The 15,338-nt window shown below is 44.0% G+C and overlaps 2 protein-coding genes across 17 annotated transcripts in view; one reads left to right on the plus strand and one right to left on the minus strand.

Annotated features, from left to right (window-relative positions):
• Positions 1 to 8,193, plus strand: part of NUMB (NUMB endocytic adaptor protein) — a 97,455-nt gene extending 89,262 nt beyond the window's left edge. For 9 of the 16 annotated variants that reach the window (XM_054825898.1, XM_054825896.1, XM_054825905.1 and 6 more), the window contains 4 exons: positions 1,296 to 1,598; positions 3,382 to 3,531; positions 4,381 to 4,524; positions 6,237 to 8,193. In XM_054825898.1, the coding sequence (XP_054681873.1) occupies positions 1,296 to 1,598; positions 3,382 to 3,531; positions 4,381 to 4,524; positions 6,237 to 6,958 (1,319 nt within the window). In that variant the 3' untranslated portion in view covers positions 6,959 to 8,193. The remainder of the gene's footprint in view (positions 1 to 1,295; positions 1,599 to 3,381; positions 3,532 to 4,380; positions 4,525 to 6,236) is intronic. The other 7 variants (XM_054825912.1, XM_054825909.1, XM_054825911.1 and 4 more) reach the window with 3 other exon arrangements.
• Positions 8,194 to 11,114: 2,921 nt separating this feature from the next.
• PAPLN (papilin, proteoglycan like sulfated glycoprotein) overlaps positions 11,115 to 15,338 on the minus strand; it is a 50,761-nt gene continuing 46,537 nt past the window's right edge. Inside the window, exons 26-29 of the mRNA XM_054825895.1 lie at positions 14,950 to 15,077; positions 14,252 to 14,360; positions 12,729 to 12,904; positions 11,115 to 12,168 (exon numbers count right to left, since the gene is read on the minus strand). Of these exons, the coding sequence (XP_054681870.1) occupies positions 11,993 to 12,168; positions 12,729 to 12,904; positions 14,252 to 14,360; positions 14,950 to 15,077 (589 nt within the window). The 3' untranslated portion in view covers positions 11,115 to 11,992. The remainder of the gene's footprint in view (positions 12,169 to 12,728; positions 12,905 to 14,251; positions 14,361 to 14,949; positions 15,078 to 15,338) is intronic.

Genomic DNA, 15,338 nt, shown 5'->3' on the forward strand with positions numbered 1-15,338 from the left:
ATGAGTCAAACTCTTGACTCAATGAAGGTGTGTGAAATCCTTTCCAAGAAAGACTGATTAGAAAAGTTGCACTTGGACGAGCAGCTGCAACTCATGGGTACTGAAGCTTGCAAGACAACATAATTAGTTCTTCCTACCATTCGAGCTCCTCAGAAATCTCTAGTGTGACTCCTCTCTTTACCAGACTTCTAGTTATTCTGTTGATGTGTCAACAAAAAAAGTCATTGTTTTGCCTAAAATGTTTGGAAGGCAATATAGGTAAAATAAGAGTTCAGACCAGGACAGTGAGATTTCCCCTTCTCCTCCTGTGTTGATGAGCTGTGTTTATTGCCCCAAAAGCCAATTCACTTATGAGTGAGAGAGAGTTTTCCTAGAGTTGGAAAAATCCCCATTGCTATTCTAATCATAGGTGTCGTGATTTAAACTAGGCTTAATCCTTCATTTCTACCATTAGGCCTGGTTGATAGAAGCATTGTGGTGCTCTGCAGAACCCTGCAAAATGAAGCAGCTGCCTTTAAGTTGGAGGAGCTTCCAGTGCAACTAACTAGTGACTAGGTGCTAACATTACAGATAAATTCAGTTAAGGAAGTGACACAGGAACGCACTGCAAATGTGGCTGGTGTTAGCAAGGCCTGCCAGCTCCGAGGCTGAATCTACCTTGCAGCATGCTTCCATCTCTCTGTAACGTATTTCCCGGAGGAGCTGGGGAGCTGCAGCCTGAGCACTGAATACAGCCAAACCTGTGAAGTGCTGCTGCTACCTTTGGCCTGCGGAAGCTTGTGCAGGGTGTTTGGCTGCTGATTCTGCAGGGTTAAGAGGGTGGCTTTTAAAAGAAGGCCCTAGAGCTGGGTTCTGTTCGTTGCTGCTGAGCTATGCCACCCTAAGTAACTTAATACAGTTTGTAGTAATACTTTGGCCATAGTTCTGTATGAGGCAAAGTAAAGGTCTTGAACACACAATACACTTTTCAGTCTTAGTCATAAATGCATTGCAGGTATTTCTAGAGCTGGGGTCTCGGGAACAGCTAGAAAGAATACATATATATGGCCATCATTTCTATGAAGTGACTAGCCTTAGTAAGCTTCGCTTTGGAGACAGGATGTATGTAAAGTGACATGGTGAAGGCAATGAAGGTATACAGAAATTATTTTTCTGCTAGGGTATTAGAAACTTGTTTGGAAGAGTACTAATTATGCAAACCCCTATCGTTTCTCTTTTCAAAACAAATGGAAGTAGGGGCAGGCAGTTGAACACTACTTTGCTTTACTCTTCTAACCTCACTCAATTTCCTCCAGCAGTTGAAACGGAAGTGAAAACAGTAGCACCAGGTGCTGCACCAAACAATGCTGCCCCCTCTTCTGGCTCACCAACCTCTCCTACTGCTGAAGTTGCTGCCTCTCTGGATAAAGAAATGAGCAATCCCCACGCTATTCCACGGAGACATGCCCCTATAGAACAGCTTGCCAGGCAAGGGTCTTTCAGGGGCTTCCCTGCCCTTAGCCAAAAGATGTCTCCTTTTAAACGCCAGTTGTCTTTGCGAATAAATGAGCTGCCTTCAACAGTGCAAAGGAAGACTGATTTCCCCATGAAAAACTCAGGTAAAACTAAATGGTTCCAGTGAAACATTACCTTACATTGTCTCCTCTTCCTTTCCTTCTCTGTGGCTTCAGATAACTCCTTATTTTCTAGTTAATCCCTCTTCCTGCCTCATATGGATCATTTCTCGTGAATGAACATCACCACGTCAGAAAACTTCTGCTTTGGGAATAGGCAAGAATTTCAAATGCAGTATTCACATGCAGCAGGCAAACAGTTTTAATCACTGTCTGAAATATTGGAGAGCAGCTTGAAGCGCTCAAGGAATGGGTGTTGGTGAATTTAGTAGGTGCTGGCTCTTCCCTCTGAGTCACTGAACCAGTTCCTCCACTTAATGCCACGGCATCTTGAGCGACAAATCCCTTCAAGGCCTTAAGCACTTGTCATGGGATCACGTGATGCTTTTCTGCAGTCTGTCCTTCTGCCTGTCTGAATTCTTCTTTTTGAGAGCAATTAAATGGCTTTTCACCTTGCATTAGAAGAAACTTTATTGTTTAGGTGGTACAGCTGGCTGTATCAGTAATGTGCGGTACAATTTTCACATGATGGTAGTGGGGTTTTCTAGAGTCATCCCAACATAAACGCCTGGGGTGCTAAGTGTCCTAGAGCCCCCTTACCTAGGTCATCCTGCAGGCCAGCTGTACTCTTACCTGGCAAGAGAGCTAGTTTTAGGGTTCTAAGCTTTAAAGTAAAAATTACTGTGGCAAAGGCAAAACCAACAAAAATACCTAGCCTGACTTCTCTTACAATCCTTATTTGGTGGCCTGTGCTTTAAGACCAGCACTGAGTTTTATCAGTTTTACAGTGATAATGCACTGCTTACTAGTGATGCTCACTGAGCACACCACAATCTGCGTTTTTCATGATTCAGAACATCTCATGCACGTTCCCATGCATGCTGCTGCCAGTGCTGCTTACTGTCACACTACATGCGCTGTATTGGAATATCCCTTAAAGCATCAATTTTTGGGCATGCCTCCCCCTGAATTTTAGATACGGCGCATGTTGTGTCCAGGCATCTTATGGTTTTTATACTATTTGTGCTTAGTTATGCCTGCTCACGTCAGTTCTGTGCAATGAAGGACTGATGATCGGTACTTTTGAAAAGCAGTGCAATTAATGAGAACATCTGGTAAGTTGGCAGTTTTGCTCCGGATGTTACTTTATCCACATTATGCTAATACTTGGTTTAAAACTGAGTGTCCATTTTATTTGAGCATTCAGCTTTTGCTTTTCATAATTCTACCACAGGAGCTAGGGATTTCAGCTACTGCTGAAGTGGAACAATCAACATTCTAAGTCTAGACTTCACTTGCCACTGTACATTGCTGTCAGCACATTTAAACTTCATCTAGTTACTGTGGAAGGACGTTGTTGGAACGCTTAAATCTATCATAAGTATTTTCATTTCACAGAGTGCCAAATCCTTGATATGTTTAGCGCTTTAATACTGAAAGATTTAGATCTCTACTAAAGCTATAGAAACCTCTTTTATTTTCTGAAACGAACATCCTCTTGCATTGACACAGAGAAGCAGTAATAACTGACTTTAAATCTGGACCTCTCATCCCCTTACCCTCTTGTCTTAGTCACAGAATACGCTAATGTGGCGTTCTATTTCAGTCAGGTCTTCAACACTGATGTAAAAAAAGCTGTCATGCAAATCAGTAGCAGGAATATCTAGGACATAAGGGAACTAATTATATTTCAGTTTCACATTGGTATTTGTGAATTGTTTCTCTATCCTTTAAACTTCCAATTTAATGAATTTTCTTTACATTTTAGTCCCTGAGGTAGAAGGGGAAACGGACAGCATTAGTGCCCTGTGCTCTCAGATCACCAGTGCTTTCAGCACACCATCTGAAGATCCTTTCTCTTCGGCCCCCATGACAAAACCAGTGACAGTAGTCGCACCACAGTCTCCTGCCTTTCAAGGTTTGTGATTTCTTTGCGTGCCACGGTCATGCTGGATGAGGCTTGAATGCACATAATGTTGCTTTCTAGTAACACATGGTCTTAATTTCTTGTGCAAGTCCTGTTGTCATTATTTTGGGGGAATACATCCTGCTTTATTAATCTTGTCTGTTTAGTTTTTCTGTGTTTTTGTTTTTAACAAAAAGTTCATACACCTACCACACGATAGTTACCTGTAAACGGGACTGGCTTTGAGATAATGGCTATTTTAACATTCTGTCTCCTGAACTGCAAAAACCTTGACAACTGTGTGTCACAGGAACCAAATCCCACAAGGCAAGAGATTTTGTGCCACCACATGATTACTGTTTTTCACACAAACTCTTAGATAAGTTGTGGAGAGATGCCAACTAGAGAACTCATAGCAGCCTCTGAGCTTCATTTCACTGATATGCTTTTATACAAGTTGTGTGAAAAAAGAACCTCTCCTTGTTCAATGTAGTTATTGTTACTTTGCATCTAAAATCTGTTCTTCTTTTGAACCTAAGCTTAATCATACAGTAACTTCCGGTGAGCCATATCTCTTCTCTATAATAACAACAAATTTAACTTCAGTTGGTCATCAGAACTCAAGATGTCACCCAATACATAAAAATCCACCGTTCTGTTAACAAGCGTTGGCTTGGTGAAACGGAATTTACTAGTTTTATCAACTGTCAGTCCGATTTGGCTAACTTACGCAAACTGCTGTCATGTGGAAGTGTCTAAAATTGTTGTATGTTGATAGGTATGACATGGCCCACTAATATTCCAGTTGTGTGCATGCCTTGCATGAATTAATTGCACTGATGTTGTCTGCTCCCATTTTAGTTAATGGCACTGCCTCTGCCTTCTGTGTGCTTGCTGCTAAACCATCCCAAGCTGCTGTAGTGTCCACAGCTATGCCAGTTCGTGAAACCAATCCTTGGGCTCATGCTCCTGCTGCTAATACTGGAGCTGCAGCCATGGTCGCTGGTAAGATTGGAAGTAGATCCGGTGCATTGCTATGAGAACTTGGATCAAAAGCATAATTGAGCCCTCGAGACAATTGTCAATGCCACTTAACAGCAAGTGGAAGGAACACTAACAAAAGCCGGAAGTAGTAGCCTTTTGCACAAGTGGATGGAGGGAAGCGATGAACTCACTGGTTCTGGGTCTATAAGCTGGACTGATTCTTATTTTGGCAGCATTTTAGAAAAAACAGTGCTTAAAAGGGAAGTAATGAAATAATGCGTTTGGGGATGAAGGGGAAAGAATCTGTATGTGTGCCCAAAATAATTTTTGTGCGTTCTTACCACTAACGTACGTAAGGAGAGATTAAGTTGGTTGCGTAAAGGCTTTAGAGGTTCATTTCTTCTGTTAAATAAGTTTAGTCTGTCCCTCCAGTCCTTGTCTATAGTTATATACAATGTAAGGTGGTACCGTAAATGGCTGTTATCCATGTGGACCCATGCTAGAAGGCTACAGTCAAACTAATATCATTTCCTGGTGTAAGCTCAACTCGAAAAGAGAAACTTGGGTAGTGAGAGAGTGGGTTCTGCTTGGCCTCATAAGAGTACCAGACCCGTTTTCAGTAAGTCTTGCCCCATAACAGAGAGCCCCTAAGCTCTGCCTCCAACAGTTCCCACTGTGAAAACAACAGCAAACTGATCTTTAGATGGCGTTTAACTAGATCAGGCTGAATGAAGACTGCTGAGCATTCCACTTCTCCAAAACACCAAATAGCAAACAAATTGCAGAGCCGTCTCTAGCGTTCCTAGTTGCTTTTCTTTTCTTATCACATCGGAAACCTGGCAAGGCCCTATGGGAAGGAAAGAGAATTTGAAACTGCAGGGAGAAGGAAAACCAGAATTTGGCTGGTGGGAGGTAGTTTTGAAACTGTGGGAGGAATGGAAATGATGGTCACTTATATTTTTTTAATCGTTGAAGAAAAATGAGTTAAAATCAGAGCTGATTTTATAGAGGAAAAGTCTAGAATGCTGAGTGTTGAACACTGCAAAAGAGTTTAAGGGGTTAACAGCCTGAGTTATATAGGAAAAGAGTAAGGGAAGAGCAAGTGGAGATGGAGGAAGAATACAAAGGAGTCATAGTAAGTACAGTTTACATATCATATAGTAAGTTTGATTAGATGTATTGCCTTAAATGTTCATGTATATTGGAGTGAGTGGTCACACTTAATGTGTATGGGACAGAAAAATTAACGTTGTCTTGAACCCACAGTACCATTACATTACTGTCCTTTAGAGGGCAAAGCCTTTATTTAGGAGACAGAGCAAATGGGTCTTAAAAAGAGTTTCTCATAGCTCTGTGCTCTAACAGTCCCTGAGCTGTACATTCAGACACTAATACTCCTCAGTTAGAGGAATTGGTGGCTATGGATTAGATCACTGCCACTACGTTATGAGCACAGGTGGCAGCTCTCCTGCATGCCTTAAAGTCTCAGATGTCTGCTATGAAGATAAAGAAATAAATCTGCATTTTAGTGAAGAAACTCTACTCCTTGACCGATGTCTTTCTATAACAGACCAGGACAGTGGGTGCACAAAGACACTTCCAGTGTTGGTAGCAGTCTTTCAGCTGTGGAGGGAGGAGGCCTGTCTGTCCTTGTGTACATCCTCCAGCCTTTCTAACTGATAAAAGGGCAAGGAGTGGAAATGTTAACAACTTCCCCATGCTTTCCTTCCCAGGCACTGAATGGAGCAGCACCTCCTCAGGTGCGGCCTCACCAAGCCTTTTCCAAGGAAATCACAGACGTACTCCCTCAGAGGCAGACCGCTGGTTGGAAGAGGTCTCAAAGACTGTCAGAGCCCAACAGCAGCCAGCCCCAGCACCAGCCCCAGCACCTGCCCCACAGCCACTACTGCAGCCTCCTCCAGCAGCTTCCCAGTCAGCACCAGCCTTCCCAGTCAACACCTTCATTGCGCCCCAGCCTGTGCCGGTGGGTGTGGTACCGCCCATGCAGCCAGCATTTATTCCAGCTCAGCCCTATGCTGTAGCAAATGGGATGACCTACGCGGCCCCAAGCGTACCTGTGGTTGGAATCACACCTTCCCAGATGGTAGCCAACGTCTTTGGCACTGCAAGTCACACTCCAGCAGCCCATCCGCATCAGTCACCCAGTCTTGTCAAACAGCAGACATTCTCTCAGTATGAAAGCAACAGCGCTACGACCAGCCCTTTCTTCAATCCACCCGTGCAGCACAACGGCTCTGCAGCTTTCAACGGAGTTGAGGGCGGCAAATGGGCTGCAGAGGACAAGCATTCACAGCCTCCCGCAGCCACTCCCCAGGTAGACCCATTTGAAGCACAGTGGGCAGCACTAGAGAGCAAGGCAAAGCAGCGCACTAATCCCTCTCCGACTAACCCCTTCTCCAGTGATTTACAGAAGACATTTGAGATTGAACTTTAAGCAGTCTGGGGGGAGGGGGGCGGATAAATTGTACGTTAGAATAGAGGGATAAAGGGAGCAGAGGGGACTGTTTCTGATCAGTTTGCTTTGATAATCCCAAAGGTCCCTTCAAAGGAAGATGAGTTAGAAAGAGGGAGCAATTATGGGGACAATATAAACATACAGAGAATTTAATGTGCAGTTCTTAGAAGGAACCCTGGAGCCACCCCAGTCTGCATCCCTCCTCAGTTGGAAAGCTGGAAGTCAAACAGAGCAAAGAAAAGCACCCAGTCCTGAAGCGTGTTCTGCAGAAACATCACTTATCTCACAGAAAGGAAGGCAGATTTTGTACTTGTGTCCTTCTGATGCCCTGCCAGTCCTGGATGTTCCCCCTCAGGGAAAAAATGGGGTGGGGTGGGGGGTGGATGTGGTTGGGAGATTGTCACCTGCTTAGCAAAAGCTAGGTTTGTGGAGAAAGTTGAGCTTCCATTTTGAGTAACAAAGTGAATATTATATGTAAAGAATAAAGTAAAGCCAAAATCTTTATTTTTATGCATTTAGAATATTTTAAATAGTTGGATATTAAAAGCTGTATGAGTTGTAAGTAATCTTGCCAAAGGTTAAAAAAAGGGGGTTGGATGTAAGAAATTGTACATAAGATTGATTTATCTCTGATTCTTATTGTAAGTAATATTGGGGGGCAGAAAAAGGGGCTCTAGCTTGTTCTTGTATCTGTTCATTGTAAGTAGCATATTGCAACAACAATCACAACCAATAAGTCATTATATCGTAGTTTTAAATAAAGAAAATTAAAGAACAGTATTGTCATGGTTTGAAAACCGTGAGGAAAATGTACTGTTTTTTATCGGAATCAAGCTACATATATAATATAGTATGAGTTTTTTTCCTTTCATGTATTGCTGCAGTTTCTTTGTCTTAATCTATTGGTTCTAACACTACTGTGACTACTTACTGTAATCATATCTACATCCTGGGGCTGCCTGGGACACCATTTTATGTTTGTCTGTCAATAGATCTTAGAGGTTTTTAACTTTGGTTTTATTTTTTTCCCACTGATTTGTGAAACCTTGTGGTTAAGGCTGCAGCTGGTCCAGGTTCTGCCTCTGGTGACTTGTGAAAACCATCTCATTTTAACTTTACTTTTAAACTTTGGCCTTACAAGCAAATGTAAGTTATATATATTTGTACTGATGATTTATAATCTGCTTTAACAGAAATAAATGTTGGTGGTAGAAGTGCTGTCTGTGAAAGCTTTATTCCCCCCCATTTAGTTTTCAGCGTTTGCCCTTCTAGGTATCTTCTGTGTTATGAGGTGAATGTAGACGAGCCCTGCTTGCCAGCCTAGAAGCTTAGTAATGGCATCTTAACACCTCTCAGGTCACCTTGAACTTTAAGACTGAACTTGCAAATATCCTTGTGACCTGTAATTATTTAAAGCTCAGAAATAGAGGGCTTTACTGAAAACGTCAGAGTCTGGGTTTGCATTTACTGTATTTTCTAACATTGAATATTTACATACAGACAAATATGAAGACACTAACATTCAAAAAGGAAAACTCACTTTGATTTTCTTTCCCCTGCTACTAAAAGGAATGAATATCTTAAGAACCACATGAGAAGACTGTATTTTCACTCCTTTTCTGTTCTCCCAGTAAGCTGACACCTACGCTGTTAGTGTGACTGTTTCTTACTGCATTCTTATGTGCTCCACATAGTTTTTGACATAAGGAAAAGTCAGACTTTGTAACCTGAAGGGGAAGAAACACTCCTTTTGTCTGGCCCTAGTTTCTAGCAGTTTCCATTTCAATGCAAGTACAGCGAGTCTCATGGTGATACGGTCTAGAAAAATGGGCCTTTTTTTCCTTTACAGAGTCTTACCTGTTTTCAGTATGATATGAACAATAATGATCAACATTCCCTATGGTATATGAGTTGGTACCAATGCTTTTTTCCAGCTTTCAAAAAGCAAGCAAATATTTGTACACATTTATAATAGAATAAGCTATAATAAATGCGTTCTTTCCTATTAGTTCCATATCTTTCACAGCAGTGCCCAAAGATCAGCTGAAAATAGCTCAGAGTAGCCTCACCCTTCCCCTGCCCTGGAGATAACAGCAAAGGAGATAGGACCTTCCTCCAATCCATTGTTTAGGGAAGAAAATGAACATCCTTGAGTCTCAAAAAAAAAAAAAAAAAAAAAATTCAGTGAGGCAGTTAAGTGGGACCGTAAGAGAGGGGAAAGCTCAGCTTGCCAAATAGAAGAAATATAAAAAGACACTCAAATACTGTCCTTACTGCCATGGTTATGCAGCTGAAAGGTCAGAATAAACACTCAGTGGACCCAAGCACCTTCAGTGTTCAAGTCCTGCCCATCAGAATACTGGTGGCTGTTAGAGCCCTCATGACTCTTGCAAAAACACTCCCAGGCCACATCTTGAATAACTGTACAGCTTAAATGAACGCTGACTACACAGAATATTTAAATATTCTAAAAAGACAGCCTCTGATGTAGTAGAAAGGGGTATTACAGAACTGACTGCTTATTCTGGGACAAAAGGGTCCGATACAACCACAATCAACTTCTAACCATACTCCTGAGCAGGGCCACAGATCTTGACTACCCTGCCACAGTGAACTGAGAGGGCTTCACTAAGACTGGAATGTAGGCTGTGATTAGTCCCTGGTCTCAAAAGGCAAAGTCATCCTATAGAATAAAAATACTAAAAATATCCTATACATACACGTCACCCCCCCCAAAAAAAAAAAAAAATTGCTGGTCTGAGATGGTAAATGCAAAATTATGTACAAACACAATTAGAAGTTCTCAGGAACATCTCACTACTCTTGACTATCCAATGAGGGTAACTTCAAACCTTACATTGTAACACCTACTGTGAGTTACAGCAGAGGAAGTTTTTTCCCTAATCAAAGCATCTTAACTGCAAAAATACATATTTTTGTCCTTTCTAGCAAGCATAATTCATCAGAACACAGAAAGACACACACACACCCCCCCCCCCCCCCCCCAAATAGCTAGTGACTGTCACCTCTCACTCCTTTACTGGATTGCTTCCAGACTTTTCAGTTTGTTCACATCTTAAAGCAGTGTATCCAATCTGGAAGCTATACCTGCACTGAGAAGAGTGCAATCATTGGGTCAGTAATTCTTATTTTTAGGTACAGCTGAACTGATTTACTGGATTTAGACGCCAAACCAGCTTTAGGCTGTCAAGCCTGGGGATTTACACCTATGTATTACTGCTGCCCTGAGTACTGAGTCTGGATGGAAGGCGCATGGTATGAGCACAGTCCTGGATTAGCTGCTCTCCTTAGAAGTCTTAAATTGAAGTAACAGAAGTAGGCAAAGGAGGGGGGGAAGGAAAAAAAAACAAACCACACCAAAAAAAAAAAAAAAAAACCCCAAAACACCCAAACCAATCCTCCACACCCCTACCAAAACATCGCCATCAACACCACACATCAGGCTACTAGTTTATAGCTACAGCTCTGCAAATAATAAATGGGTGATGGTGCTAATTCATATGATTAACCCACCCAAGTTACAGCAGGGAGTTTGGAATGAGGAAGAGGGGGACCACTAGGGCTGATGCTAGGGCACAACACTACCCTGGAGGCTGTTTTTTTTAAAAAAAGAAAAAAAAAAAGAAAAAAAAAAGAAAAAAGGGAAGAAAAAAAAAAGCTTTTGCTCAGAAGTTATAATTCCATTTTGAGATATTGAAGAAAGCCCAGGGCCTTCCCTGGTTTAAGAAATAATTGTATAATCTTGCCTTTCCACACTCTCTCCCTAAATGCCTGAAAATTTCTCCTTCAGCCCCCATAGGCATGCTGCCTGCCTCCCAGCGTTAGTTGTGAACTGAAGGCTGCTTTTCAGCTCTGGCTGCTCTGCAGCTGGAAATCCTTCCTCACTTGTTAGCCCATAGCAGCAGGAATCAGCCCAGGCCACATGCAGAGCCAGGCTTTCCTGGAGTTACTGGAGACCAGAGCAGATCATTGGGAGATTTATTCTGACAAGTCAAATGCCCCTACATTTTCTGTGTGTATATTATTTGCCTCCCCAAGCTGAAACCCAGCACAATGCTACCACTGAGCCCAGCTTTGCAATAAAGTCAACAGCATCGTTCTGGCTCAGAAAAAAAAAAAAAAACCCCACCAAAAAACAATTATCTGCTGAGCCGTCCTAGAGTGAGTGATATTTAAACTGCAGCATCTCAGAACAAATAAGTGTTGGTATAGTCATCATCTAAATTACCCCTAACATTCAGAAAGGACTAGAAGTAGTCTTCTATTTTATCTTAAGCTTTCTGTGATGCACTGCTTCTGCATTTCACTCCAAAGCCGATTACAGTCAAGTAGAAATCAAACTGTCCCAGCGAGAAATTTGTCTAAGGTCAACTGGAATAAAGCAGCCACAGTAATGTGACATTACAGCTGCAGCCCTACAGCTAGTAATCTCATAGGCCCTGAACCCTAATTTTATATGCATCAAGCTGTTTCTCATGGCCAGAGTCCTTTGCATTTAGATGGAAAGTGCTCCCCAGGATTACAAATGTTCATCACTCATTAGTGCTTTGGTCGAGACAGTCCAGGCCCTTCTTCAAACACTTCAGAGATGATTTTTTTTTTTTTTTTAAAGCATTTCTCTCTCATGCTTGTCTGAAGAATTGGTCTCTCCCTGTTTCATGCTGGTTATCTCCTTCTTTTTAAAGTCACAGCATCCCTACGTTCCCAGTGTTGTCTTGTTCTGCAGATGACATCAACTGCCCTTAAGTGAAGATATGGATTAGCTACAGCAAGGCATACAGGGGGAGGAAAAAGAAGTTTGTGATAAACTTGAGGGTGCTGGGTCTCCCACCTTCGAACAGTTACACCCAGTACGCTCTATTCAATTCACCCTCTTGAGCTTCCCAGCAGGGCAGAGCTCCCAGAACGGTTTCACGCAGTAAGTGGACAGAGTATAGACTTCCAGTCTTGTAATCAGTCACCTGTACTTTCATGCGGCCGTGGAGGTGTCTGTCAGCCGCGGTGACGGGGAGGGCTGGCCTGCGGTTGGTAGCGAGAGCAGCTGGCGCAGCAGAAGCTGGAGTAGTATTCGTTACTGCAGAGCTGGGCCTGCAGGATCAGGTCGCAGTTGGCCAGGTGCGGCTGGTCCACACACTCTCTGCTCAGGTCCACAACGTGATTCACAGTAGCTGCAGCCAAGCAAAAGGTGAAGCAGCTGTAAATATATGCTGCCAGGGCTTATCCCCAGGTTTCGTTTCCCTCCCCAAACACACAGCATGTTCCTGCTTTCTCTACCCTGCCAGTTCTAAGGAAGGGGATTGTTTTAAATTTAGTCCAACATCAAGGATGAGAGAGAAACTGACACCTCTGGTGAGACACAGGAGGAGAAAGCAGTTTCTGGGGCTGATCTCCTGAGGAGACACCACTCTAAACCCTTTGTAAAGCCAGCTGGATGGTGTCCAGAGTCCAAATATGAATCTTGCAGCCAACTATTTGGTCGACCAACTGTGGCATTTTGGCCTCAGGAAGTGAATTAGGCTCACAGCACCCTGGTGTGTGTGTGTGGGGTGTTTCCACCTTCCCGCTTTTCTGCCTGGGGAAAGCAGGGCTCCTCAGGTAGCACAACCCGGGGGCTCCCCAAAGCCAGAGGTCGGCGGTGGATGGGCACACGCAATGGGCACACTTATAAAATAGCAGCCAAGAGGCAGACGCTGTGCTGGGCGAAGCGGGGAGGACAGGTTGTACTCACGGCTAGGCCTGCTCCTCAGCACTTTCACCTCCGTGCTGGCACTGACGGAGTTGCTGCTGCTGTAGGCACTGCACGTGTAGGATCCCTCGTCAGCCCCCTGAACGTTGCTTATGATCAGGCTGCCATCCTGGGACAGGTGGATGTGGTGGCCATCTGCCCGCATGGGGACTCCGTTCCTGTGGCGAAAACCATTTTGTACCACTATTCCCACCCGTGGGGGCTAAGGAGCTCTCTGCGCTCTTTGGGAACTGACGCTCTCTGAAAGGGGTGAATTTTTACAAATTCAGCAGGAAGGAAGAAGAAAACTTATTTCACTACAACCTGGCTCTACAATCGGGTAGTAATATGAGCCTGAGTGAGTCTGCATCCGTTAGCCCACTGTCTGCGTGGGAGGTAGCTCGCTGTGTGCTCTGTATAAAGACGTTGCCCTTTCCGCTATTAGACATTTTTGAGGTTTGAGGAACTAAGAGAAAATCCAGGGTGCCTTTCCCTCTCTCCAGGTTGTGGTCTGGCAGCGCTTGTTTGGCTGGCATTGATAGCAGTGCATATTGCTTGAGGAACATATGGGGTGGTAGTGAGCAATGCGCCCTCTTTCCTCTCCCTTAAAAGTTTGTTTAAAAAAACCCCACACGTTTAAAATACCAGCAAGATTGTGTCTGTTCTGTTCCTCCTGGAATACTCTGTCCCCAGCAGGAAAACTGCCTGAATTATGAACTCCCAGTTACCAAGGAAATGAAATTTGTTTCACTAAAAACGGTTTCATTCTGACTCTGAAACTTACACCATTTTGTTAACTTGAATACCAAACTTAGGTATGGAAGAAAAGCTCTCTTTGTGAGATGGCCCACTTCAGTCCTACCCCTTGGAGCAGAGGGATTTCAACAATTACCAATCCATCTCTCTGGATCCTTTGCAAGAAGGCTCCAAACCAGAACTGATTTTTTTCAAATAGAGAAAAAAATAATACCCACCAAACACTTGCAAAAATTCAGAGTTTCACTGTAAGCCATCAAGAAAAGAGGACACAGCTTTTCCTTCACCTTTGTTGAAACACTTTAAATCCTCCTTTGCTCCCACTTGACAGTAGAGGGACAGAACTGTCGCACCCAGAGGCTGGGAGAAGAGTTGCTGTTATTGTAGGGACTAAAATGTTTGTTAGGGTTAGGCAGAGAGTTTTATAAAGACCAACTAAAGGTTTTCCTCCAGTTACTCATTTTAGTTTTTGCTGTCGTAATGTCACTAGCTTTCCAGCATGGAGCCCTTCTGAACTCCATGAAATCTTAACTTAAAGTCTGCTTTCCTCCTCATTTGGCTGGAACATGAACTTGGTGACCCCTACACCGCACAGGGATCTTGCCCAGGATTTTTAGGGGAACAGGCAAGTTGATTAGGAAAGGGTAGGTGATGCTAGCTGGGGCTGAGAACTGCGTCTCTCTTACCTGGTAGGCGTCCTGCATTATTATTTGAAGAGTAAGTGATGAGGTTCAAGAAGAGAAGGGAAGCTCTGTCTCACTTTTGCTCACCTTGACCACCTTATATTCACATTGTTGCCAGTCACTGTACAATGAAGCTGAGCAGTTCCTCCCTCAGGTACCATGATGCTCGGCAGAAGACCGGTGATCCTCAGCTCTCCTAGACCAGAAGGGAAATCATTGCTAGCAGGAAGACAATCCCATGCTGCTGCTGGCAGTAGGAGCATTCCCTCATGGGAAAAGTCCAGCATATGCTATGATGAGCTACGAGTCCCTAGGCCTTGAAACAGCACGTCTGAAGCCATGACACTGTTGCTATGGGCAATGTGGATTTCCTAAGGGCTTTGGCCCAAGCAAGGGCAAGTAGCAGAGGCCTTGAAGATCTTTTTCCTTCAGCTGGACACAAGCACATCACGTGCACAGAAGAACCATCTCCTTAGTCTCTCTTGCTCCTCTACCCATTCCACACCAGTGTCCCAGAAACAAGGCCCTGAGAGTCACTCTTACTGTGCTATTAGTGCCTCTCCCCAGCTGCCTGGAGCACCACATTCTACTAGAAACACACAGGTCACCATTGGGTAAACCAACTCATGCTTCCCTTGCCTCCAAGCTGCCTGTTAAACATTAGGTGTGGAGCCAAGAGGCATGGCCAGACAAGAAACCCACACTGCCCAGCTCTCCCACTTCCCGCTTGTGCACGCACACGTGTGTGTACAGACATGCCATGCATGCTTCCACCCATCCAGTACCTAGAGGTCGGAACAGGACCTGGCGCTGGTCCTGGTCACGTCCATTTGAGGCAATGCAGGTAAAGAAGCCAACGTCTTCAGAGCTGACCCGGCTGATCACCAGGGCCCCATCTGACTGCTGCCTGTATCTGGGGAACGAAACCAGAAAGCCCCTCAGCCTGTGCTTGGGTCAGGATGGGACTCCAGCCACCAGAGCTGAAGCTAAGCCTCGTGCACAACTTTGTAGTAACACTGAGCAAAGGTTTAGCAACAGTTCAGTTCAACCCACAATGCAAGCCCTGGTCCTCAAATCCCGGCACTAGTGCTGTAGACTCCGGAAAAGCTTGCTGCTAGAGCAGGCTTCTGGGAGCAGAGGGTGAGGGGACCCACAGGGGAGCACCAGTAGCTGT

The sequence above is a fragment of the Grus americana genome, chromosome 5, assembly GCF_028858705.1.
Source record: "Grus americana isolate bGruAme1 chromosome 5, bGruAme1.mat, whole genome shotgun sequence".
NCBI lineage: Eukaryota > Metazoa > Chordata > Aves > Gruiformes > Gruidae > Grus > Grus americana.